The sequence below is a fragment of the Aulonocara sp. 'chitande type north' Nkhata Bay genome, linkage group LG7 (genome assembly GCF_057382095.1).
Source record: "Aulonocara sp. 'chitande type north' Nkhata Bay isolate Kocher_YH1m ecotype deep benthic linkage group LG7, A_spYH_male_GT1.1, whole genome shotgun sequence".
In the NCBI taxonomy this organism is placed as follows: domain Eukaryota; kingdom Metazoa; phylum Chordata; class Actinopteri; order Cichliformes; family Cichlidae; genus Aulonocara; species Aulonocara sp. 'chitande type north' Nkhata Bay.
Window position 1 is genome coordinate 51,248,140 of NC_141350.1, and position 26,243 is coordinate 51,274,382.

At 40.8% G+C, this 26,243-nt stretch overlaps 1 protein-coding gene across 9 annotated transcripts in view; it reads left to right on the forward strand.

Annotated features, from left to right (window-relative positions):
• ntng2b (netrin g2b) overlaps positions 1–25,728 on the forward strand; it is a 73,914-nt gene extending 48,186 nt beyond the window's left edge. For 2 of the 9 annotated variants that reach the window (XM_086301170.1, XM_086301171.1), the window contains exons 7-25: positions 3,876–3,989; positions 4,163–4,285; positions 4,602–4,697; positions 4,870–4,983; positions 5,118–5,222; positions 5,410–5,514; positions 5,644–5,739; positions 5,829–5,930; positions 6,864–6,944; positions 7,049–8,671; positions 9,851–9,931; positions 10,116–10,211; positions 10,372–10,449; positions 10,567–10,662; positions 12,983–13,075; positions 14,215–14,289; positions 19,267–19,434; positions 23,165–23,299; positions 24,407–25,728. In XM_086301170.1, coding sequence (XP_086157296.1) covers positions 3,876–3,989; positions 4,163–4,285; positions 4,602–4,697; positions 4,870–4,983; positions 5,118–5,222; positions 5,410–5,514; positions 5,644–5,739; positions 5,829–5,930; positions 6,864–6,944; positions 7,049–8,671; positions 9,851–9,931; positions 10,116–10,211; positions 10,372–10,449; positions 10,567–10,662; positions 12,983–13,075; positions 14,215–14,289; positions 19,267–19,434; positions 23,165–23,299; positions 24,407–24,630 — 3,605 coding nt within the window. In that variant the 3' untranslated portion in view covers positions 24,631–25,728. The remainder of the gene's footprint in view (positions 1–3,875; positions 3,990–4,162; positions 4,286–4,601; positions 4,698–4,869; positions 4,984–5,117; positions 5,223–5,409; positions 5,515–5,643; positions 5,740–5,828; positions 5,931–6,863; positions 6,945–7,048; positions 8,672–9,850; positions 9,932–10,115; positions 10,212–10,371; positions 10,450–10,566; positions 10,663–12,982; positions 13,076–14,214; positions 14,290–19,266; positions 19,435–23,164; positions 23,300–24,406) is intronic. The other 7 variants (XM_086301173.1, XM_086301172.1, XM_086301175.1 and 4 more) reach the window with 7 other exon arrangements.
• The last annotated feature ends 515 nt before the right edge of the window (positions 25,729–26,243 follow it).

A 26,243-nucleotide genomic window follows, 5' to 3' on the forward strand; every position in this document is an offset into this window, starting at 1 on the left:
ACACACAATGTGTTATCCACCAGCGCTGCGCCTAAGCCTCTACTGATACCCACGGGAGAATCTGACACACTTCATATTACAACAAAGGTTCACCCTCCATCACCATCCTCTCTGCCAGAGCAGCGCAGAGTTCCCCTGACACCAGAGGAGTTTACGCCTTCAGAAACAATCCCCGAACACTTGCATCTGTCGCATCTAGTCCTGAAGAACTCTGCACATGGCTCAGCGGTCGATCAACATCATCGCCACCACCGACAAAAGATCACAGAGGAGCCCGATGTCCATCTGCTGACACACCATCACACGAGCTGTGTTAAAACTGGGGATAAATGCTCAGAGCTAAGGCACAGTAAGACATAGCAGTAGATACAGAGTAGAATGGAGGCCCACAGAAATGAGAGTAATCTAATTTAGAATGAGATCGTTTTACAGCCAGCGTGATGGGGTTTACAGGGTGTCAAAGTCTTTTAAAATGGGCAATTTTCAGGCCTAACATGCTTTTATACACAAGCTACCATCACTTTTACGCTCACCATTATATCATATGTCTGAAGCCTTGCTCAGTTTAGGTGCTGACAGTGAAATCCACTTAATGTGGGTGAATGAGCGTGTGAGAAGCTACAGAAAGAAACAGAAAGTTGGATTAGTTCGGCCGACATCGTCTTTGCATCATTTAAAGTCACAGAGAGAACTGCAGAGCATCAGAGGATCGGAGACTGAGCCCAAATTTATGTGAACTCACTGCAGCACATGCCCTTCTTTCAGTCAGCGCGGAGCAAAGGGGGAACACCGAAGGCTCCGGCTGCCAGCGTCTCCTGTCAGATGGTTCGAACTGAGCTGATTGAGATTAATGCCAAGAATGGTTCGGATCACTCCTACCCCCCCAAGGCAGCGCGGGTTACTGAGATTAAATGCGTTTATGCTCACCGCTGTGCTACATCAGCCAGTTGAAACAACTGTGATTCAGAATCCTGCTTTCCCACAAGAGAGTTCATCAGCCGGTGTGTGCGCTCTCTCTCACTCACTCACACAGCTGTGACAGATGTGGGGCCAGAGTAGGACATGAGTAGAGGTAGGCAGGGGTTACTATGATGAGATGTAATGATGGCGCAGTGCCAGTTGTGTGAAACGATCCCGGGTGCTCTGAGAACAGCTGCTGGCGTCCCGCCTCCCTGGAGGCCCTTGGGAGAGGGAGGGATGAAGAGGAGGAGCGATGTGGGCGGGAGATTGCCTGAAGGGGGATGCTCCGCAGGGGAGCGGGGGACGCTTGCAGGATGCCCCTCTCTCTGGGCAAGAACAACTGGAGACGTACATTGCTTGCATGAAAAACACCTCAAGGGGGGGAACACAGATGGAGGCATGCAGGAGAAATGTATTCTCTAGCGGTCTAGTGATCATTAGTCCCTCGATGACGTGCACGGTGTGGTCACATTATGGGATTGGCTATCTGTATTTTTAACCATCTCTGTGGTGGATTTATTTATTTATTTTTTAATTTATTGAACTGTGCCGCTCTGTGGTGCAGTTAACGGAAAAGGTGTAAGCTGGAGGTGGTTTGATCCACAAACTGAACTAGTTTTACATCTCTCTTCTCTAGCCCTAAGAACTTGAAGCAAAGGATTCTGGGTATGGCATAAACCCCTCTGGGAAAGTGGAATATACAAAGGAAAATGCTCGAAAAAGGAAAAGCAGGAGCGAGTGACAATTATAAATGCAGCAAAAGTGGAATGTGTCTCTGGTATTGATTTGAGATGTTTTGTGTGACTGTGGCAACAGAGAGCACGTTAGATCTAAAAACCAAGGAAATCCACCCATAAGAAGAATTTGCTCCGATATCCATAGCGTCTCATGAATATTCATAGTTCTAGTTTAATATGATAAAAAGACAACAAGAGCAGAGGTGGATCATCCTCCTCCATTATGCGAGGGAACAAAGTGAACGAGTGCAAAAGCAGTCAGAACATTTCATGACATTCAGATAAAAGGAAGTGCATGTCATTTCTTTCACACCCAGAGTGAAAAGCTTTTTCCCAAGCCCAGGGCTGAGGCCCCTGATGGGCCAATCCGCTATCTGACAGAGAGAAAGGCAGAGAAGAGGAAAACAAGGTCTCGGAGGAAGAGGGGAAAGCAGGCAGACGATATCAGAAATCTTTACCCACTGCAGTATCAGCCTAATTATAAAGCTCTTATTGTTCAGGTTGTCGAGGATAGGTGCCTGTAAAATAGCTTAACAAGAATGGGCATCCTGTGAGGTAACTGTGTTTGCGGCGTGCCAGTCTCCCACAAGTCTTTCCATGAGACACAAAGCAACAACGTCCTCTGAGCATGGGCAGAAAAGGGAGGAAGAGGAGGAGGAAACAGAGAGAATATTTGAAAAGACGGGTATTTCTTTAACTAAGTGGAGTAAATTACTCGATTTCTTTGAGTGTTCGGTTTTGTGATAGAAATGTGACAGCTCATGATTCTTAACTGAAGCAGAAATATATCTAAATGTCGCTTCTCGCTGACAGGCTGTCATTAAGCTTATCCAAAATGTTGGCTCCAGTACATTTATTTGGTTTTAGGCTTAAAAAGAAACACAATTTAAACCCAAATGCATTATGCAATTAAACAGATTAACTAACGCTAGCTTAAATTTGCTCAAAGAATTCAAATACTGTAATGTACTTTCGAGTTATATAAATAAAACTGAATTTAATTGAACATGTTTGTTACATTATGTTTAGATTTAGGTTGCATTTGATTTAATATAGAAGGCTGATTCAATAAAAAGTGTTGTAGGTAGGTTTCTGACGATTATTGTGTGAAACTCTTTCAATCAGCTAAAAAATACCTGCGCACCAGCATAGACGGCAGGTGCATTGGCGGAAAACTTCTGCAACATGTTAATTAAAACTCGGTAGGAAGTCACTTTATGAACAAGTTGGTAATTATTTGTACTACTTGATATTTGTATTTCGTCTTCATCGGTTTATATATTTGAATATGTGGGAAAAAACTGTGTAAATTTGTGAAAGATCTTTGCCATGGTGTTGTTGCTAATGAGTATAGGCTATTTTGGTGATGTTTTCTGTGCAGGTAAGAAAAGGGTTGGATAGATGTTATTTATGGTTAGCTTCAGTCTAATGCTTTGGGTTTTTTTTAAAATAATATTCTGATTAATGGCACATACATGTGAAATGTGCTAATCACACTTTAAGTTCTGACTGGATGATTGAAACATTTCAGGAGGATGTGTGTGTGTGTGTTTGTGTGTGTGTGTGTGGTGTTAGTGAAAGTATGGACATTAACTATATACCTGATAAAGGTCAACCAGCCAAAAACCTTGTGTATGGTAGTTATATTTAAATTATAAAAGAAAGTCGTTAAAATGAACATTTAGGTAGCTTTGTTGGATTTCTCAAAAGTGAAATATAGATTAGGTTTCACAGATTGATAAGATAAGACTGTTTTTATTAGGTCCTGTGGACTTAATCCCATTGGAAAAGTAAATGAAAACTAACTCAGGCTGATTTTACACTGGGACAGTACAAAAGATGGACATAGTTAGGAAGACGTCACTCTATTTATTTGTGTCCCGTTTTGAAGATTTTTCTTGTAGTCGATAACTTGACGTTTTGACGTTTGTTGGCTTCACTTTCCAACCAAATCCAGAAGATTACTTTTAAGTTCATCAGGTGGAATTAAACGAGGGCAATCAGATGCCTTCATTTCTTCTTTTAGTTCTTTCATCTTTTAAAAGGCAACAGAGAAACAGGCTGAATCAAGATGTGACTCTTTATGTATGTTAATTTGATAATTTGGAATAGATCAAATTAATAACTACATCTTGCATTGTTGCTTTTTCTGCAAATGAATATTTTGGATTATGTCAGAAACCCACAAGTCAGAGGAACAGCTGCATGAGACTCATGGCCACAAAGCTACATCTTTGTTTGAGCATGGGGAGAAAACGGAGGAGCATTCAGGAGGAGAAACGGAAAGAAAAGGTATCCCTTGTGTATGAAGTGTAGCGACTGTAGTTAGTAGCTCAGTGTAGTTAGTGGTGTGCATGGTAAGTAGATTGCACTTTGTAACTTAAAGCAAAAAACAAAAACTGTAAACAGTAGAACTGTATTTAAATTTTTGTTTCTTATGTTAATCGTGGTTGTGATGTGTTAAGTCTCCCATGAGTCTGAAAAACATTCACATGAGATTCGTGGCCACAAAACTACTTCCTTGTCTGAACACGGAGCAGGAAGGGAGGAGGAAGATGAGGAAGAAGAAAGAAAATCCAAAGAGACAGGTATCTAGTGGTGGAAAGTACGAAAATCTACAGCATATGTAGATTTATGTACCTTACTTTACTTGTTGTGCAGATGTGCTGTAGACTTAAATGAAACTTGGCAATCCCTAGGTCCCCTAATACATTGGAAATGACAGAGTATTTATCATAAATTCTCCTCATTATTTCAATCACAGCTGTGGCGTTTCAGACCACCACCAGTCTTAGGGACACATACATGACAACCAGAGCTGTAGTTAAAGTGTATAATAGTAGTAGTGTTCGCCATGTGTTACACATCTTCCCGTTAAGTTGATAAAAATATGTGGTGTTTCAGTCTCTCACAAGTCTGAGGAGCTCGTACAGGAAACTCACGGACACGCATCCACAACCCAATCTCAGCACGGGGAAGAGAAGCATGCAGAAAGCAAAGGTACTGCGTTTTGTGCACAGTGGTCCAAATGATGTCATAGTGTTCACAATTCGATTTGGAGATCATAAACAGAAGACTTTTAGCTTCTTTTAAGCAACTTTTACAGTTAAATACTAACATGTTATAGAGGCTTTTGAGGGACGTTTTGTGAATAAAAGCTGTGGTATAACAGTTTCCCACGCATTTGAGGAACACGACGCTCACGGCCACAAAACAACAGCCTCATCTGAGCACGGTGAAAATTCACATGAGGTGGTGCATCGAGAACGAGGAGAAGAACGGAAAGGTGACAGTTCTATATGCACTGTAGTGGCAACTCTGTAGCTAACTGTAGTAAACTTGTAGTGTCCTGACGCAAAACCGCAGAGATGCATTTTTATTTTTATATTTAAACACACATTCATGCCTGTCTTGTGACAGTTTCCCACATGTTTGACGGGCACACACGTGAGACTCACGGCCACAAAACAACAACCTCACCTGAGCATGGCGACGGGCATGAAGAAAGAAAAGCTGAAGGGAAAGGTATACAAATGCACTCTTCCTGCTCATGCTAAACAAATGCACTGTAGAATTATATAGCAGTGGGCATAGGCGAGTAAGGAAATATGCAGGTGATAAATGAAAACATGATTTATTTACTACAGAAGCCAGACATGGAAATGTGTCTCAGTTTTGGCTTGTTATGTCAGTGACAATTGTGGTGTTTCAGCTCCCCACAATTTTGTGGAACACGTACACGAGATTCACAGCCGCAAACCAACAACCTCATCTGAGCATGGGGTGGAAAGAAAGGAGGAGGAGAGTGAAAGTAAAGGTATTTTTAGAGCATAGTGGAGACAAAGTCTTTATAGATTTAACATGGGCTTTATTAATAAATAAAGCAGAAGAAATTAATGTTTGCCCAGTGAGATTTTTTTCTGGTTCTGACTGAAAATTGTGTCAGGAGAACACACACACGAGACTCATGGCCACAGAACAACCTCGCATGTGCATGGATGGAGACACGAGGAGAATAATGAAATACATCCTGAAACAACAGGTACTTTATCTTTTATGTTGTAGTGTCACGCGAAACACAGCACACAGAAGAAATACAACTTGTTAACAATAATGACTGTGTTGTGTCAGACCCCCACACATTGGAGGGGCATGTACATGGGGCCCACGGTCACACAACAACAACCTCACCTGAGCACAGACAGCAGGAGCATATGGAAAGAAAACCTGAAGGTAAAGGTATTGTTGAAATCTAGTAGTAGCAGGGTTTTTTTTTTAGATTTAATATAGCATTTTAGCTTAATTTTAGTACTAGTAGCAGTATTTGTATTTATTTATTATAGTTTTTATTATTCTGAAATCAAACCCAATAGCCCGATCATGAATCGAAGCTGTTCTGAAGGTGACTTTTAACCACAAGTTAAAAGTCTCCTTCAGAATAAATATGGAAACTTGCTTTTTTCTTCTGTTCAAGGCAATTGTGGGTTGCCAGTTCCCGTTAGTATGTTGAGCTCCAATGTGGGACTCATGGTCATAAAACATCACATGGACATGGGGAGGAGGAGCATGTGGGAAGCAAAGCTGAAAGTCTCTCAGTTTAATACACAGTAGTAACAAGTTTCTTTTTAAAACTCAAAAACCTCCTAAAAATTGGGGCCTGGAAGGACTGTATTAAGAAAAATAATTTGAATTTAATGTCTCAGCAGTTAGATTGTGTATTGGTTCATTTAAGATATAGTGCTAAATTTTAAATATAACAGCATAAAAAAAATACAAAACAAACTAAATTGGCATTTCAGTTTCCCAACATAATGAGGAACACTTGCATGGGACTCGTGGCCACCAAACCGTATTTGAGCACAGGCATCAGGACAGGAGGTGTATCCACTTTACAGTATATTTAGTGGGAACATGCAGGAAGCAAAGCTGAAAGGACTGGCATTTGGAACTGGGAGGATCATATTCAGAACAATAATTTCAATTTGATGTTTCAGCAGCTGGATTCACAGCAATTAGGTTAAGATAGCTATTCTCCTGAATTTAATATGAATTTATTATACATATTATATACATTATACCAACGTATATTCAGATATAATACATTATCTGAATATTAGAAAAAAAACAACAGAAATGTTTCCTGATTATATAAATGTGTTTTGTCAGGCCAACACAAGTCTGAGGAACACATACATGAGGCCCAGAGCCACAATATACCACCTGAGCACAGAACAGCTGAAATTACAGGTACCATATGAATAATCTTCTGCATTATATTTTTGCTAAACAATGGCTAGACTGTTCCCCCGACTTGAAATTCCCAGCTACTATTAATTGTTGTGGTGTTTAAGCCTCCCACAACCCTGATGGATATGTGCATGGTGGACATGCAGAAGAAGCTCATGGCCATAGAGCATCTGAACATGGACATCACAAGCCTGAGGGACATGTGCATGGTGGACCTGCAGAAGAAGCACATGGCCAAAGATCTGCATCTGAACATGGACATCACAAGCCTGAGGGACATGTGCATGGTGGACATGTAGAAGAAGCTCATGGCCATAGAGCATCTGAACATGGACATCACAAGCCTGAGGGACATGTGCATGGAGGACATGTAGAAGAAGCTCATGGCCATAGAGCATCTGAACATGGAGACCACAAGCCTGAGGGACATGTGCATGGTGGACATGTAGAAGAAGCTCATGGCCATAGAGCATCTGAACATGGAGACCACAAGCCTGAGGGACATGTGCATGGTGGACATGTAGAAGAAGCTCACAGCCATAGAGCATCTGAACATGGAGACCACAAGCCTGAGGGACATGTGCATGGTGGACATGCAGAAGAAGCACATGGACAAAGATCTGCATCTGAACATGGACATCACAAGCCTGAGGGACATGTGCATGGGGGACATGTAGAAGAAGCTCATGGCCATAGTGCATCTGAACATGGACATCACAAGCCTGAGGGACATGTGCATGGAGGACATGTAGAAGAAGCTCATGGCCATAGAGCATCTGAACATGGACATCACAAGCCTGAGGGACATGTGCATGGTGGACATGTAGAAGAAGCTCATGGCCATAGAGCATCTGAACATGGGCATCACAAGCCTGAGGGACATGTGCATGGGGGACATGTAGAAGAAGCTCACGGCCATAGAGCATCTGAAAATGGACATCACAAGCCTGAGGGGCATGTGCATGGGGGACATGTAGAAGAAGCTCATGGCCATAGTGCATCTGAACATGGACAACACAAGCCTGAGGGGCATGTGCATGGAGGACATGTAGAAGAAGCTCATGGCCATAGTGCATCTGAACATGGAGACCACAAGCCTGAGAGACATGTGCATGTTGGACATGTAGAAGAAGCTCATGACCACAAACCTACAACTGAACATGGACATCACAAGCCTGAGGGGCATGTGCATGGAGGACATGTAGAAGAAGCTCATGGCCATAGTGCATCTGAACATGGACATCACAAGCCTGAGGGGCATGTGCATGTTGGACATGTAGAAGAAGCTCATGGCCATAGTGCATCTGAACATGGACATCACAAGCCTGAGGGGCATGTGCATGGTGGACAGGTAGAAAAAGCTCATGGCCATAGTGCATCTGAACATGGAGACCACAAGCCTGAGAGACATGTGCATGTTGGACATGTAGAAGAAGCTCATGACCACAAACCTACAACTGAACATGGACATCACAAGCCTGAGGGCCATGTGCGTGGGGGACATTTAGTAGAAGCTATTGGCCACAAACCAACAACTGAACATGGACATCATAACCATGATGGACATGAGCATGGGGGACATGTAGAAGAAGCTCATGGCCATAGAGCATCTGAACATGGACACAACAAGCCTGAGGGACATGTGCATGAAACTCATGGCCACAGAATAACAACCTCATCTGAACATAGACATGGAAGGGAGGAAAGGGGACATACAGAAAGAAAAGGTATCTGATATATTAGGTATGATTAGCAGTGTATTTAATAGTTTAATGTACACTCATTGGACACTTTGTTAGGTATACATTGCAAGTATTGGATTGAACTCCATTTTGCTGTCAGAACTGTATTAATTTTTCCAAGTGCTAAGAGATGTTAGTTCTTATTGACGTGATAGCTTGGAAGCCATTTCAGTGCAGTGTTGTCACAACCAAAAATATCTATCTATCAAACCAGAAAGAGATAATTTGAGCTTCTTGACACTGTTTTCCTTCTGGAGGCAGCCATCAGAAGATAGGTACACTATAGTCAAGTCCATGGATGGTACTCATTTGGAACTGCTGGAACCCTAGGTGTGCCAAGAAAATATCCACTATACCATTAGGTTGAACAGCCTGAACCATTGGTTAAGAAGGATGGATGCATGGTTTCATGTTTCTGTCATGTGAACATTGCAGCAGAAATCAAGACTCATCAGACCAGGCAACATTTTTCCAAACTTCTGTTGGCTAGTTTTGGTGGGCCCTTGTAAAATCAAGCCTCAGTTTCTTGTTTTCAGCTTGCAACGGTTGATTGCTGTGTGGTCTTCTACTGTTGAAGCCAACCAGTTTCAAGCTTTCAAAGTTTTTCTGCTTTCCTTGGTTTTAACAAGTGGTTATTTGAGTTAATGCTGTTCCTATTAGCCCAGGGCAGTCTGGCCATTCTCCTCTGATCTCACCAACAATGTATTTTAGCCCAGAGAACTGTTGCTCTCTGGATAGTTTGGCTTTCTTTGGAACCATTCTCCTGGATTCTCTCCATAAAATCCAGAGATGATTGTGTGACAAAATCCCAGCCGTTTCTGAAATACTCAGGCATCAACAAACATAACTGTCACTTAAATTGCCTTTCTTTCACATTCTGACGCTTGGTTTGAATTTCAGCAGGTCATTTCGATCATGTCTATGTGTTTAAATACATAGAGTTTCTACCATGTGATTGGCTGATCAGATATTTCCATTATTAACAAACAACTCAATGGGTGTAACTAATGAAGTGGCTGGTGAGTGTATATTATTGTACACCTGTACTGTCAGATGATCTTTCTCCATAAATAAAGCATAGCAACCCTTAGAAGAAAATTCCACCTGAATACTGAAAACAGCAGAAATGTTTTTGTCTAATACCAATGGCAATTATTTTGTCAGACTCACACAACTCTGGGGGACACATGTATGGCCACAAAGCTTCATCTGAGCATGGAGAGGTGGAACATACAGACAGACAAGGTATATCTTTTTTAGATATAGGGGTAGTGGTAGTGATCACCCATGTGATGGAAATACGCAGTAGATATACTTTAATTACATTTTTTTTTATGTCAAAAGAGAGAAATGGGGTCTCAGATGTGAGACGAATGTTCCCAAGCTTTAGTTGTTAAACTGTTTGCGTTAATAACAACTGCTGTTTCAGACCACCACGAGTCTCATGGACATGTGCATGAGGCCCATGGCCACATAACAACACATGGACATGGAAGGGAGGAAGAGAGGCATACAGAAAGAAGAGGTATCTGTGACTGGGATTGTTTTACTGCAGTTATAGTTCCTTGTGTAGTACACCTGTACTAACAGTCTTTCTCTATAAAGAAACCTTAGCTAATCTGCTACTGCATATTGGAAATTGTAGAAATGTTTGCATCTAATGTTGATAACAATTATTTTGCCAGTCTCGCACAGCTCTGAGGGACACACACATGGCCACAGAACCTCATCTGAGCATGGCGAGGAGCATACACCCAGGCAAGGTATATAATTTAGATATAGTGGTAGATGTGTTTGGGTAGCTAGTGAGTGAAATATGCAATGGATAAACTTTAATGTTTCCAAGTTTTAGTTATTAAAAGTGACAACGGCTGTTTCAGACCACCACAAGTCTGCCGGACATGTTCATGAGAATCATGGGCACATGACATTAACAACCTCGGGCATGGGGGAAGAAAGTCATAGAGAAGGAAAAGGTATTTGATGGTGGTCAGTTTGTTAGTTATATAATAAAACATACAGCAGAAAACTTTTCTTACAAGTTAACAATATCACTTGACAAGTATTAAAAATTGGGCAACTTTAAACAGAAGAAATGTATCAAAATTCAAACTAATGGCAGCATCATATTAACTGAGATGACAGAAACTGCAGTAGGACCAAGTAAAGGAACAGAGATCGACATTGTTCAATTAGTATTTTTGTTAGTTGAGGAAAGAGCTATTTTCTTATCCCTTTTTTGGTTTTGATATGACTGTCAACCACATGTGTGACGTGCACTGCACAAAAAGTTAAGGGAACACTGAAAACATGTGAGACGTCAATGGGAAAAAAATCATTCTGGATATCTATACTGATATGGACTGGACTGGGCTGAATTCAAAGACACCCTGACGTCAGATGCATAACATAATGTCCCAGAGATGTTCTATTGGATTTAGATCAGGTGAACGTGGGAGTCAGTCAGTGGTATCAATTCCTTCCTCCTCTAGGAACTGTCTGCATTCTATGTCGGGCATTGTTGTGCACCAGGAGGAATCCAGGACCCACTGCGATAGTGTAGGCTCTGAGAAGGATTGGCAGTCAGAGTGCCATTGCCCGTCCTGTATAGGTCTGTGCGTCACTCCATGGATATCCCTCCCCAAATCGCTCATGCTGAACAATGTTACAGAGTATAACGTTCTCCACAGCTTCTCCAGACCATTTCATGTTTTTCCACATGTGCTCAGGGTGAACCTACTCTTATCCGTAAAAGGGACGGGGCGCTAGCGGTGGAATTGCCAAATCTGCAATTCTGTGGCAAATCCCTGTCAGACTCCACTGTGCCCGTGAGAACAGGGTCCACTAGATGATGTCGGACACCCATGACGTCTGTTTCTGACATCTTCACCAAGGCCTGCTGGGGGTCATATTGTAGGGCACCGGCAATGCTCATCCTGGTAGTCATTGCATAAAGGCGTAGATACTAGTCTTACTGATGGTTTAAGGGCCTTATAGCTAGGCCCTTATCTGCTAGAGTCATGCCCCCCCCCTTCAAGGAATCTCCTGAATGCTCCTCAGACTGTGCTGGGAGACAGCAAACAGCTACCTGTGCAACTTCTGTAGGGTCCAGTTATCGCCTCATGCTACCAGTAGTGACACTGACCTAGTCAAATGCAAAACTAATGAGAAAACAGACAGAAAAGATAAGGAGGGAAAATATGTCAATATCTCCACCTGTAAACCATTTCTGTGTTGCTGGGTTGTCTCTGGGTTTCCCCTCTAGTGAACTTGTTGTTAATTTTATTATAACCAAAACAGCTGAAGCTGATTAACAACCCCCTCTGCTACTTAACTCACCAGATCAATATCCCAGAAGTTTACTTAGCTGAGTCTACACTCTGGTTAAAAAGTGTTCCTTTACATTTTGTGAACAGTAAACATGTACATGAGACTTGTGACCACAAAGCCTCCAGCCTCACATGAACAACAGCCGAAAGGAAAGCTATCTATGCTATATGTTGTGCTAGGAATTTCATCATGAAATGTAGCTCATTTTTTCTTGATGTGTCATTCACTCTCCCATAAATTTGAGGGACATGTATGCGAGACTCATGGTCAAAAACAAAAATTTAATTTTACCACGGTCAAGAGAATGAGCATAGCGAAATAAAATTTGAAAAGACATTTTGTTAATATGTAGCCCTTTTGACGTTCACTTGAGTTACACAAGCTAGAAAGAGTATATTACTTGTGATGCAGGCAGTAGAAGAAACTTTCACCATCACTTAACCTTGGCAGCCTAAGGTGAAAAATGAAAACTGGAAAAAATAACTAAATATATGTCTTCAGCTACATGATGGCCTGTCTGTCAACATGAACCATAAGGCTAAATTTAAGTCTGTTAGCAAAAGCAGAGCCATTTTTTAATCTTTTTTTTTTATCTAAGACAATGAATGATGCAGAAGGGCTGGACAGAAAAAGCAAATAGCATAAAGGATGGCACAGAAATAAATGGGCAGAGTAGAAAAGGAAGATGAATTTCACACTGAAGATGCTCCTGAAAAAAAGAAAGTGCTGTTTCTGTGTTTTTCCCACATTTTAAACACCGTCGTGTTCTGTCTGATCAACACATTATAATGCAGAAAGAACACATATCGTATTACATTAGAATGCATGAATGGAATCTGCATTAGCAAAGGCTTTTTCCACAAATCTTTTTTTGATTTTTGTAGTCTCTCTGTTTCTTTACAAAAACCTGAGATAATCTGTGCAGCATCAATATAGATTGATTTCTGAGTTGTTGCTCATTTGTAGCACACCATGGCATTGAAAAAGCAGAATGGGAAGTAGTCGGTCGTGAGGAGGATGAAGACAGAGAAGAGGAGAAGCAAAAAGGGAAAAGGCGAGGTGGGATTTTAAATGTGAAATAATCACTCAGTGATTCATCTCTGGTCAGACAAATTTATCGTGATGAGATTAACAGGGCACAATGTCCTGAATTTATAAAAACGTTATAAAAAGCCAGCATGGAAGATACCCCGTGAAATGTAATGACTTTATTCATTTGAGCTCCCTAACAGATTTCATTATCTACATATGAAAATAAAATTATGTGCAATGTTTCATTCGGTCCCTGTCTGGACACAAGATTTGCTAAATATGTCGCAATGTTGTGGATTTTATTCTCTGCCTCTAGTAACTGAAACAGGGTTGTCACCAATTTTCTGCATAGCTTTAAATTTGTTAATACAATATTTACCATAAGTTTACCCAGTTATCTGTTAAAATTTCTATATTAATGTGTATGAAATCGCCCTTGTCCTTTCTTTACTTTGGACCACCAAAGTCTCACCACAGTCTCACTGCAGCACTGTGGTGGGATTAGTGGCTTGTCTTTAGCCTCTGGTATAATGCGAATTTGAATATGATCATTTATTGTGTAACTTTTGTGCACATTTGTTTATAATTAATTGGCAGTGTTTCAGGACCAGATATTAATCTTAAAAGCTAAAAATATGCTTTTAAAAAAAGAACTAAAAGATGATTACCTAAAATGAAAGTTTTTTTTAATTTCAAGTTATTAAACAATAAGGAAATATGCTTGATATATACTGAATATATCCAGTCAGTGTATCCAGTCAATTGCATTTATGTTGGACCAATTCCACAAGATTTTACATTTTGCATTGTACTTATGCAACAAAATTACATGTAAAAGTCAGCTATACCAAGCTGAAGCCAAGTGTGGCATACCTGTACTTTCTTTACTGCATATAAATGCTTGTAAAATCTGCGGTCTGACCAGTGAAGAAACACTGCACTAGTTAAAGATTTTGTCAGCTTTATAGAACAAAGCAATCCCCTTTTTTAAGGTAGGATCTAGTGGGAATCCCTGCCACCTCCTCCAATAAGCACCTCTATAGTACTGACACTGACCTTTAGGGTATACTAGCTCCTGCTGTGTGAAGCTATGGTGCTGTAGATGGCTATAGCACAGTGAATGATCTGGAGCTGACTTTTGAAGAGAGATTGCTTCATCCCTCAAGGGCTGCTGAAACTTTTGATCTCAGGAGAGCCTCAGGCCAAACAGTTGTTTGGGATCATATACGATGATTTCAAAGGTAAGAGACCAACACAAACACAAGGTCTGAAGAACAAGACAGAAAATCTGAGCTTAATTAAATCCTGTGGATTTTGGGTCAGTGAATTGTAAAGTGTTTCTTTGTCATTTCACTAAACTGTTGATGATGCTTTTCAAGTAGAAAACCTGTGGAAGAATTCCCTCCTTTGTATTTTGTCTGGGCTTTTTTTTTTTTCATTTCACTCATTCTTTCTCTATGCATCTCCTTCGTGGTTGTGTTTATGTGCATGATCAAGGTAAGAATTTGGATTTAAATGCACCATTATTCCACCAATTTTGAAGCTTCTCTGATGCAGGTTGTTTCCTCTCAGTCTTGCAATATAACTGTCGTTTAATGTTAACGGTTCACAATTGATAAATACCTATAAAGCAGCATCTTGACTCATAACGTTCATTTGTCTCATTGCCTCTCTAGTCTGTGGAGTAATTGGCCATTTATATTTAATTAGGCAGTTCTTCCTCCCACTGCTAGCATGGTTCCCTCAGTGCTGAGAGAGGCACTTTACTGTGCTCCTCTCGCTGGCTTCCTTTAAACCAGCTCATTAATATTTCAGCTGGCATCATCAACCAAACAATAATAAAATAATAATGTGACGGCTGATTAAACAGCTAAACTCCGACTTTTTAATGTGCATTTAAATGTGTATTTGCATAAACATGCCTGGTAAACGCCTCTTTAGAGGACAGTGATGCCTTGCAGCACACCACTGCTGCCAACTTCTGAAGCTTAATAAAACCTTAATTAGGTACGAGTCTCAGCCAAGATAATCGTAAAGAGACTGTCGAGCAACCTCTCCTCTCTTACACCCTTCTGCACAACACAGATCCTACACTAGGTTATAACCGGCTTTTTTTTTTTCTCTCTCTGTGGAAAAATTATCCAGAGATCTTAAACCATTCTCCACATTATCACTTTTTTTCTTCGTTTTGGTTTTAGGGTGCAAAACTTGTAACAAGTCTTAACTTATCAAGTGTACAAGCAAAGGGAGTAAAAACCTGAAATCAAATCCGCTCGAATAATTCATGAATTACAAAGAGAAATTTTAATTAAGATCTCTGATTACGCAGCACTTTATAAAAGGGAATTTAAAACAGTGTGAATGGAAAAACCAACAGTGAAAAGAGGAGGAAGCTGGGCTGCAGTGTAGGACCAAAAATACTCACAACATTTTTTGTTATATTGATTTATATTTACAATATAGAATAATGAAGGAGGAAACGGCATCTGCACATTTATGCACAGCTTGTCCTGGTGTCCACATTGATATAAACATATGATTTTTTTAAGAAGAACAATTAGAAAAATTACACAAATTCAAAACAAAAAAACTTAACTCGAAGTTTAATTAAGAGATCTGAAATCTGTAGACAGCACCTTTCTGCTGGTAGTGCAGGTAGGTAACTTGCACACCTGTGAGGACACAGTTATTGCTGAACAACATAAAAGCTTTGTTGCCAGCCACACATTTTGCAAGGTCCTGATTATTTAAATAAAGAAAGAAGTTGTCAACTACCTGATTACTACAGTGTTGGGTAATGCAGTAATGTAACAAGTTACTGTACATAATTCAGTGATTGTTGTACATTATGTTGTTACTCAGGTTGTAAAGGTTCTTAAGTTATCTGCACGCCGGGAACATGGAAAGACAAAAAAAAAAGCACAAACAAACTTGTGTTTTGTTCCCAATTTTTGTTCACATGCAGGAAATTTGGCATTGAGGTGTGCAACTTTTGAGCATTGGAGAGATCAGCATTACTTTTATAATTACTGCTGAAGTGCAAACTGCATGCAGGATAGAAACAGATGGAATATGCTGAGAAGTATCAGACAGGGTCCTAATGCAAAGCTGGCAAAAAACTCAGATTGATGTTAAAGTTGAGTGCATTTTGACCCGAGCCCAGCAGCCAGACCCTGAACTTTAACAAGCAACAAAGACAGTGATGAGCAGTCAGGCTTTTAGCGTTATTGCCTCCATTTCTACAGTAGAATCACCATGGCAATCATTTTAAGGTCTCTTTGTGCCAGTTTTCATCTTTGCTTTGTCTTTTTGTCTTGTGCTCGTACATAAACACTAAAAGAAAGGTCTTATATGTGTCCTCAGTAGTTACCTGGTAATTACAGTGACAGTATGTTTCAAGTCCTTTACTGGGTAACAGCGAAAGTACGGTAACGAGTAGTTCCCCACAACCACTTGCTAACGAGTAGTTAGCAAGTGGTTGTGGGACTGTTGTTGCAAAGTAAAACTGGTTGCAAAGAGCTACATGGTGCTGCACTGAAAACCTTGCAACTCCTCTGCAAACACTCAACAATTACTCACTTGCACATTATTAAGTTTTGCTCCTGCCCGAGTGTGCTTGGGACCAGCCTGTTTGGCGCCCCGGGCTAACACTCCCTCTGCCCCCCCCTCACACACACACACACACACACACATAAAGCATATTAAGGATTGTACATTAACATAAGACTGTTGTCGAAATTCACCAGAGAAACACAAACACACACACATATGAAGAGAGAGAGAATATGCATAGTATGCAAACAGCCATAATTCGTCATACAATGAGAACAGGACAAATCAACAATTGACACTGACAAATTAATATTAAAATCTGTAACATAATATATTGTTTGGAGTTTAGTCTGTTACTGTTACTATTTTTACCATTTCTTTTTGGAGCAACTGTAACCCACGTTATTTCCTTAGGGATTAATAAAGTATTCTGATTCTGATTGTTTCAGGATGACCTGCCATTATCCAGTGACACATCTGCTTACCTGTATCTTTTGCTCATTTCTCCTCCTCTTCTTTTCTATTTTTTCTAAACCGAGGACCTGATGGCTTTGAACTTTTCTTGTCCATCTTCCATTGGTTTTCATTTTGCATTCCAGTATGAACACCCATCCCCCAACCCGAGGTCACCACAACATAACCTAACACACCTACACCTTAGTTCACAGATTCGCTTTGTCAAGGGTTTATTTCTGGGATTTCACACAACCCAGGATTCAAATCATGAATACATAATGGGCTTGGATTTACAGCATTATGAATGAAATGTGCTCTATTTGGAAGCAGCTGCCCTCCTCCCCTTTCGACGGCTTGTGTGTGAGACTTTAAATCATCAAACTGTAAATTATAAATTTTAAATTGTTATTGATCCCTTTACCTCCTAAAGTGTATATTTATTTTCTTACTGTTCTTATATTTATTGTTTGTTCACTTGCACTGCTGTAACTGCAGCCTCGTCGTCTCGTCTCTCTATATCCAATCCAATCCAATTTTATCTATAAAGCACCTTAAAATACCCAGCACAGGAACAAAGTGCTGTACAGAAAATAAGTTAAAACAATAGAAAAACAGAAAACACCAAAAATAAATAAATAAAACACATAAAACATAAAATAAAAACAGCCCAATATTAAAACAACAACAAGATAAAACAATATATACTGGACTGTATGTAGCGGAGATGACAATCAAGTTTACTTTGACTTCAGCAGCAAGCAGGTGCACCGATGGCTCTCGCGCTCACTTTTTGCGTATAGAATTTTGAAAAAACATCGGTGCAAATTATGAGTCTGTATCATAATATTGTTGGTTATTAGATGCTGCTCCAGCTAGCCAGAGAATCCTCTCCTGCCAGCGCCGCAAGCAGCAGGCGCACCTCGCAAACAAAGGGCACCCTTACTCCCAGCAAATGGGCGATAGAAAACCGATCGGTGCTTATGCCATTCCCAATATGCGCTGGTTGATGTCGGGGCAGCATGAGTACGAGCAATTCTTTATTTTTATTTTTTTTGCCGATGCCCGTGATGCCGCCCCGGGCAACCGCCCGTGTCGCCCATATCAAAAACCGCTACTGCTTGGGACCAGTCGGCATCTTACATTCAAACAGTGGGTGACTGTAGCAAGATGCTAGCAACCAAAGTAATCAAAATGAGGTTGAACTTGTCCAGAAAGAAAGTGTGTGACTGAGGCACAAGACAGCGGCAAACTAAAGCTTTTATATACTCCAACAATATGGCTTTGAAAAGTTCAGGTGCTAAACTGGCCTGTCTTCAGTCCAAACCCTTCACTCATTAAAACAAAAAAATAATAATAATAATATGCATGTTATAAAGGAAGCCCTGAACTGCTGAGCAGCTGAATTCGGTATCAATTTGCATCGTCAACATTTTGATCCACCGAGTTCCTAAACTGAGTTTTGTTGATAGAAGACCTGATGCAACATGGGGCAAACCTGACCTTGGTGGGAATTTACACATCGCTGCGTTAAAATTAAAAAAAAATCATCACATTTTAAAAATAAAGAAACAAAGTTTCACACATGCTCCAATAGTTATTCAGATTGACTCGTTGCCGAGGCGTGAACAAAGGCCAGTTTTCCATCAGCCTAACCAGGGTCAGACCATTTTCATATTGTCAAGCGCAGTCTCCAAACACTCACTGTACCACTCACCTCAAACTAATTCCCTTAGTTACTATTCTACAGCTTATAATCTGCTCATTCTGTAACACAATTAAATTCCCAGAGACAATTACCATGCTTGTATTCACACAGCTGCACACATAGCCACAAACACGTGCACACTCACACACACACCCATAGCCAGGATAGTGCAATTCCCATCAGTAATCAGTGCAGCGCAGTGAAGCAGACTCAGCAAACCTGTGAGTGTAGTAATGGAGAGGGAGTGGTCTGTCTTTATTGAACCAATATAGAGTGAGAAAGGAAAGCCATAAAACACACACGGCATCATTTGTTTCTCCACTGACATCTAAAAGTAAAACTTTCAGACATTTTATATAAGCTCAGCTCATTTATCATTTCCTTGTGTCACCCAAAAACACCTCCAAGACTGCAACACCCCCCACCCTCTATCCCATTTCATTCATGAATCTTTTTTTTTCCTACACCTGAGAAGAAATTTGAAATCCACCACTTTTTCTTTCAGACTGCGAGTGCTACGGCCACTCCAATCGCTGCAGCTACATCGACTACCTGAACATCGTCACATGCGTCAGCTGCAAGCACAACACCAGGGGCCAGAACTGCCAACACTGCAGACTGGGATTCTACCGCAACGCCTCTGCCGAACTGGATGATGAGAGCGTCTGCATCGGTGAGTCTGCTGGGAAACGGGGAGAATATGTGGAGGGGGGGGGGGGCGCATCGGTACGACAGCAGTGGGTGTGTGTGTGTGTGTGTGTGTGTGTGTGTGTGTGTGTGTGTGAGACTGACAGTGAAACAGGTAAGAAGATCCATTAGGCGCGTTTAAATTTTCAAACAACAAGATGATGCATCTTAAGTTAAAAACAAAGTTACCAACACTTGGTGGTGTAGCAGTGAAATTTTAATGCGTAATGTTTAATGCAAATGTTTTTTCAGCGGCACTTTTATAAAACATATTTGCCTATGTTTGCTTTGAATTTAGATAGGACACGATAATTACGGGATTATAGTGCTGTCAGATTCAAGCCGTGTGCGTTTACATCCATATCAGAGAAAAAGTGAAGAAATAGCCTTGTTTTAGACACTTATTCTCAAACTGCAGGGAACATACAGTTCTAACAAAATCTTAAAGCCACTCTAATTGATAGGAACAAACAAAGCAAAGGATGATACGACTACTTGTGATGAAATCTCTGCTTGTTTCAGGGCTTTCTTGCCTTTCAGCGCGGTCTTAAGTAAGTGGAACAGTATACACAGGTGACTGATGTGGCCACTCAAGAAGTTTTTATTGCTTGGAAATCAAAGCTTTGTGAGTTTCTAAGGGCTTTTTCGCTACTATCTTAAAGCTTGGCGGACTACAGTTTGAATAAAAGAAGTCAGACACTGTTCAGCCAGTACTAATGCGAACACCCTCAGGCATCCTTTGAGCTAGAAGCCAACTCTTTAAACTCATATCATGTCTTCTGTTCTACCATGCAAAGCCAAAACAATGAAGAACAGAAACTGTGGGATTATTTTATAACTGTACTGTAAAAAAAGAATTGTTTTGTATTGTTATTTGCAGTGATATGCAGGATAATGTGTGTTTGTTTTAAAGTCAGTCACATTAAGGGCATGTCCTGATAAGAGGTCACTCTGTTTGCATAGCTGTGGAGCGGAAAATCTGGTGTTGATTTGGATCCATCTCTAGGTGAACTGCAGGGGGTTGGAGGGTAAACTCACTGCGGTCAGGGCACACACAGGGCCAGGCCTTGGAGTCAGCACAAATAAGGTCCCATTAGCTTATCTGCCAGCACACTGGCACACCAAGTGTGGCAACAGAAATCAGTTCAAACTAGCATCTCTAGAGCAAGAAGCCAAACACTGTAAAATACAAATGTGTTTGCACTCAGTCTCCCCACACACATTCACAGATAAAAGCTCCCATACGTCAACCAATACTGATGCACATGACCCACAAACACAGGAATGACAACCACAGCGCTGTGGTTGTCTTAATCTCAGACTTTTTCCCACTTCTATTAATTTTTAATGCTAAATTTTATAATAAATTACTAAAGGCGATCTCGGGTTTTCTCAAAAGACAAGCTATTGACTTACATCAAATTATGATAGAATCATCAGTTCATCATCAACTCACTGACAAATGTATCCTAAATACGCAGCTCTGCAGTTTGTGAGCCTTTTATCTGCTGCCAGCTGTCACTGATCTCAATATTATTCAAGGATATATGGATTTGGAATCCTAATGACTAGTGGAAATAAAGCAATTTATTAAGAAAAAATAGTATTATGTTTAGTCTATACATACTAATATAGGGCGCCTGTGCACTGACTGACAGCTCTCACATCAGCTCAAGTGAAATGCATTAAATAGACAAATGAACTGAGAGTGTTTTAACCAAACTACAGCAGGCAGGGGAGACTTCACAGCACACTGTGTATATGGAGTATTTTTGTGACTTTGCAGCTGTTTCTCCAGCACAGGCAGTTTGTAACCCAATTTAAAAACTACCTGATAATGGCATTGGGATACATCCATCTTCTTCGGTTCATCTAATTCAGGGTCATAACTGGACTGGAGCCCAGCTGTCATAGGGCAAGAGGTGGGCTATACCCTGGACAGATTGCCAGTCTATCCCACAGAGGGAGAGACACAACAGCTATAGCCAATTTACAATTACCAGTTAACTTAATGTGCATGTCTTTGAACTATGGGAGGAAGCTGGATCACAGCCTGTAGATTTGAACCCAGGACCTTTTAGCTATGAGGCAGTGGTGCTAACCACCACACTACCATGCTCCCTGCGTTAAAAACTCACACTTTAAGAAGGCTTCTAAAGTTGTTGAAAAATGCTTACCTGCAAGGGTCTTGTGCCATCCTTCAGTTCTTGATATTTTGCTTTCAAGGAGCCAGACATTCTTGTATTTCTTAAAGGTGTCTTCAGCACTAGTTCTCCAGGTTTTCTCACCCATTCGAGCATTTAAAAAGTTACCTAATTCAAGGGAAGAACCAGTGTAGTGTCTACACACAAAAGTTAGCAAAGAACCAAAAGAAACCATTTTAAATTGTATGTTTAGGCACTTTGTTACTAGCAGCCCGTCACAAAACCCCATCATTTGCTCCCATTACTTTAGTTAAATCTACAAATAATGCCAAAAATAATTTTTTTTAAAATATGCAAATAGATGAACACTTGGCATTTTTCAGCATGGTATGCAGTGTGTCTTTAAAAAGAATTGAGGAAACTGGACAAGTGGAGGCTAGAAGTAGAAGTGCCAGGCCTAAAAAAACGATCTATAACAGATGAACAATATCTGAAAATCTTGTCTCTAACAAGTGGGGGGGTGGGGATCCAGTAAAGACCTGACGCAGGACCTGAGAGCTACATCTGGCCCCTCAGTTCATCCATCTACTGTTCAATGAAGCCTCATCAGAAATGGTCTCAGTGGAAGTTTTTAAGAAGCCATTCTTAAGGAAGAGAAACAGGGAGAAAAAGCTGAGGCATGTGTAATTACACAAGAACCATTGAGAGGAGAGAAGAGAGGTGTAACAGTGAGTGTCTACAGCAACCTGCGAAACACAGTGGAGGACCTGTCCTGGTTTCAGGCTGCTTTTCAGCCAGTGATGTTGAGGGTCTTGTCAAAATTGCTGGAATTATGAACACAAAAAAAGTACAGCGAACATCCAAAGGAGAGCTTTGAATGTCCTTCAAGAAGCCTGGAGAACTATTCCTGAAGACTACTACTAAGAAAGTAGAGAGAGCTCAGGCTATTTAGAGAGTAAAGGCGGCTGTACCAAATGTTGACATTTAGTCTCATTAGAATCGTACAAACTCTGTTTTTTCCTTCTATACTCATAATTATATACTGTGCATGTTAGCATATGCATTGAATTTGGAGACAAATCAGAAAATTTGTCTCCAAATTCAATTTGTGCTCTGCTGTTTTAGAATAAATGTTACCTGTGAGATGCCTTTGAAATCATAACAGTTTGGTAGCCCAGACAGGACTACATTGATCACATAATCATGGAGTTTTGCATGAAAAAAGAAAGTAAAGAAAAAACTACACTGAATGTTCAACAAGGTGATACACTGCAGGCTAAACACTAATATATTTCTGGCTGAAAAATTGCCTCAAATTCAGCCCTGAATGTCTTCAACGCTTGGACGCCTTTAGAGAAACTTCACCTCACATGCACAGAACCAGAGCTCTGAAGATGTTGAACATCAAACACAACTCAGTGGTCTGAATACAAATGTGTAGATTTTGAGCCAAACTCATTTCAAGTCTAGATTAACCCCGCCCCCACCCAAAAAGCAGAAAAAAAATGAAATGAGACAAGCATTTATAACTGACTCGTTCTGTTCTTCTTCTCCACCCTTCTCTTCTTCCAGAGTGTAACTGCAACCAGATGGGCTCTGTTCATGACCGGTGTAACGGCACAGGTTTCTGTCAGTGTAAAGACGGGGCCACGGGGGCCAAATGTGACGACTGTCTGCCAGGATACTACTGGAAGCAAGGCTGTTACCGTGAGTATGGGGATACTGACTTTTGGTGGTTTAAAAAAATTTCGAGTTGAGGAAACGTTGCAGTCTTTCCAGGGCCTTTGCAAGTGCACCATCCATTTAGCTTGTGCAGCTCTGGATGTTGTCCGTTCTCACAGAGGAATAGATCACGTAGCTCATTAGTGACATCAGCCTCTTATTTAATTGATGACCCTGTCGCACCTTAACCCTATTATGGGGAAACGCCTTCCTTATGCCATCTACCATCAAGCCATTGGTCTCAGTCTCAAGTAGACCCAACTACCCACACACACACACACAAAAACAAATGCATCTGTCTGTGAGTTTTTTATTACAATATGGAACATGCTGCACTAAAAGGCCGTGCAGTTTGTTTTAGCCGTGACATCTTACTCCAGATACTCCCAGGCAACAGAACCAATTATCTTTGGTGTAGTAAAAAAATGTTAGCACATGTAATTACTTCTTGTCACGGAAGCTGGATCCCGTTTCCCCTCAGAACATTTTTAGGTCAAGTATGTTATGTGGTACAGTTACCCAAGTACCTATGGTTCCCGACGATGCTCATTCTTCCAAAAGACTCCTGAACAAATAAAACACATGTTGTGTATTTTCTGCTGGATTTGATACAGTGATTCTGACCTCACCCTGAAAAAGTGCATGCTCAAGAAAAACAGTCAAAGAAAAGGGCTGCAATAACGAAAGAAAAAAAAAAGACAGGTGTTACCTGTTGTAGTCCCCGAGGCAAAGACTGGAGAATTTATCTCGGCTCTTTCCTTCCTGCTCTTTCTTTTCTACTTTGTTCTTTCTGCCCTGGATTCCTCTCCTCCTCCCCATTTCTGTTTCTTATCATGTTTTGTCTAACATTGCCCCTTCTATCATCCCCCACCTGTCTCCCTCTTTGCCATACATCTTTCCTTCGTCTTTGTGCTCTTTACTCCCCCACTATCCTTTTACCGCCTGTCATTCTGTCACTTCCCCGCATGCTCTTTATTCACAACTCGTCTCTCCCGTTCACCTTACCTCTGCAAATCCTTCACCCTCCATCCTCTACGCCACTTCCTCCCTATGCTGCACTTTCTATTCTCACCTTTCTTTTCTTTTCTGCAGCTAACGTTTGTGACGAGGAAATGCTCCTGTGCCAGAACGGAGGAACGTGCTACCAGAACCTGAAGTGCATCTGTCCTCCAGAGTTCAAGGGGGTACTGTGCCAACATTCGCGCTGTGAGGCGGGCAAGGACTGCAGCGGCGCTTCTTTGCCGCACCCTTCCACGGCCACCCTGCTGCTCGGCACTCTGCTAACCTACCTGCTGGCCACATTAACGCCCCATTGAGCCACGAAAATCCTCCTCACCCCCCAACTCCGCCCACCCCCCTGCCTCACACCTAAAACATGTGTATATGAGCGTATTTGTGAGGCGACGGGTGACCCAAAATGGGAAGGGGTCGTCCCTGTAATGGACCCAACACTGCAGCACTCTTAAAAGCGCACACGCTCACCGATCACTACTCGACTCCCGTTCCCGTTTCAAACACACATGCGCACTTCACAGGACTGTAATGGCACTGGGTGTACACTCAGGTGTGCGAAGGACAAACAGAGAATAAATATGAGCAACCTCACAGAAAAAAGATGCAGGGGGGGGAAGAAAAATCATACCAACCACTGTTCCCTTTATTCCTAAGCTGGAGCAATGTGCATCAAACCAAAAAGCATAGACAAAAACTTAATCACCACTGTTTCACATCAAAGGGAATGGCTGTTGTTATCACAAGACTTTTCTTTTCTTTTTTTAAATTTCTTCTCTTTCTCGGTTGACTTGCGGATCTCACTTGCAACTGACGTCGAGGGCGTGCGGTCGGGCTCAGAGTGAGGACAAGGCATGTTGACAAGGGTCGAGCGGAGAGGCGCTTGTTTGATCCTATTGCTGAGGCCTACGTAGTATATTAACCAGGTTTCATTTTTTTCTCTTAATCTGAGACTTGATTTTACATTTATTCTATTCCTGCTGCAATTTTTTTTTCTAAAAAAAAAATATATATATCTTCAGTCATTGTATCTAATGTGCCCACTAGCAGTTGCTGAGATTATACATATTATATAATATCCAGGGGGTTATGAATTATAATACATTAGTCACTATTATGGTTGTTATAGGAATGAGTGATTGTTGCCACACTTAGCGAGATTTAATCTTCACACAGTATTCAGGAAGAAGAATTTAACTAATCAGAAGTCTAAAAGAGAGAGAAAAGATATGAACCACGTATCGATATTATATGACATTATTTGAATATTTTTTGTAGAAATTATTTTTGTTTGGAGTTACAATAAATTATAAAAAAAAAAAAAATACATTTACATCTATTCCAAAAAGAGCATTTTATTACACTGAGTCTAAACCTTGCAGTAAATATGACTGTTAATTTGCCTTCTTGATTGTACTTTTTTTCATTCAGTCGGTGTCCACAGTTACTTGCTATTAATCATCTTCTTTTTCGGGGGGGGGGGGGGTTAGCAGGCGGAGAGGGGGTGTTACCAAAAAAAAAAAAAAAAAGAAAGAAAGAAAAAAGGCATCATTGCAAGTCATTCATTTTATCTATTTTATTCTCTTTGGACATAGTGTTGAATGCTTATTACTACGAACGGATTATTCCGATTTATCCACCGACAGTCTGTCTGACAATCACAAAGAACTGTTTCCTGTCAAGAGAATATAAATTATTTTATTCTGATAAAAGTTGCAAAAGAGTTTTTATATCTGGAAATGCCACTTGCAGATGCAGTGAAAATAAGGGGCTAATTAAAAATCTTTTCCACAGTATAAACACGGTGATTCACGTCAGCCCTGAGTGACCAAGGGACTGACCCTGACGCCAGATCTTCCACTCTTCTCTACTTTCAAGGCTACGAGACCTTCATGCGAAAATGTCTTTAAAGCTTCTA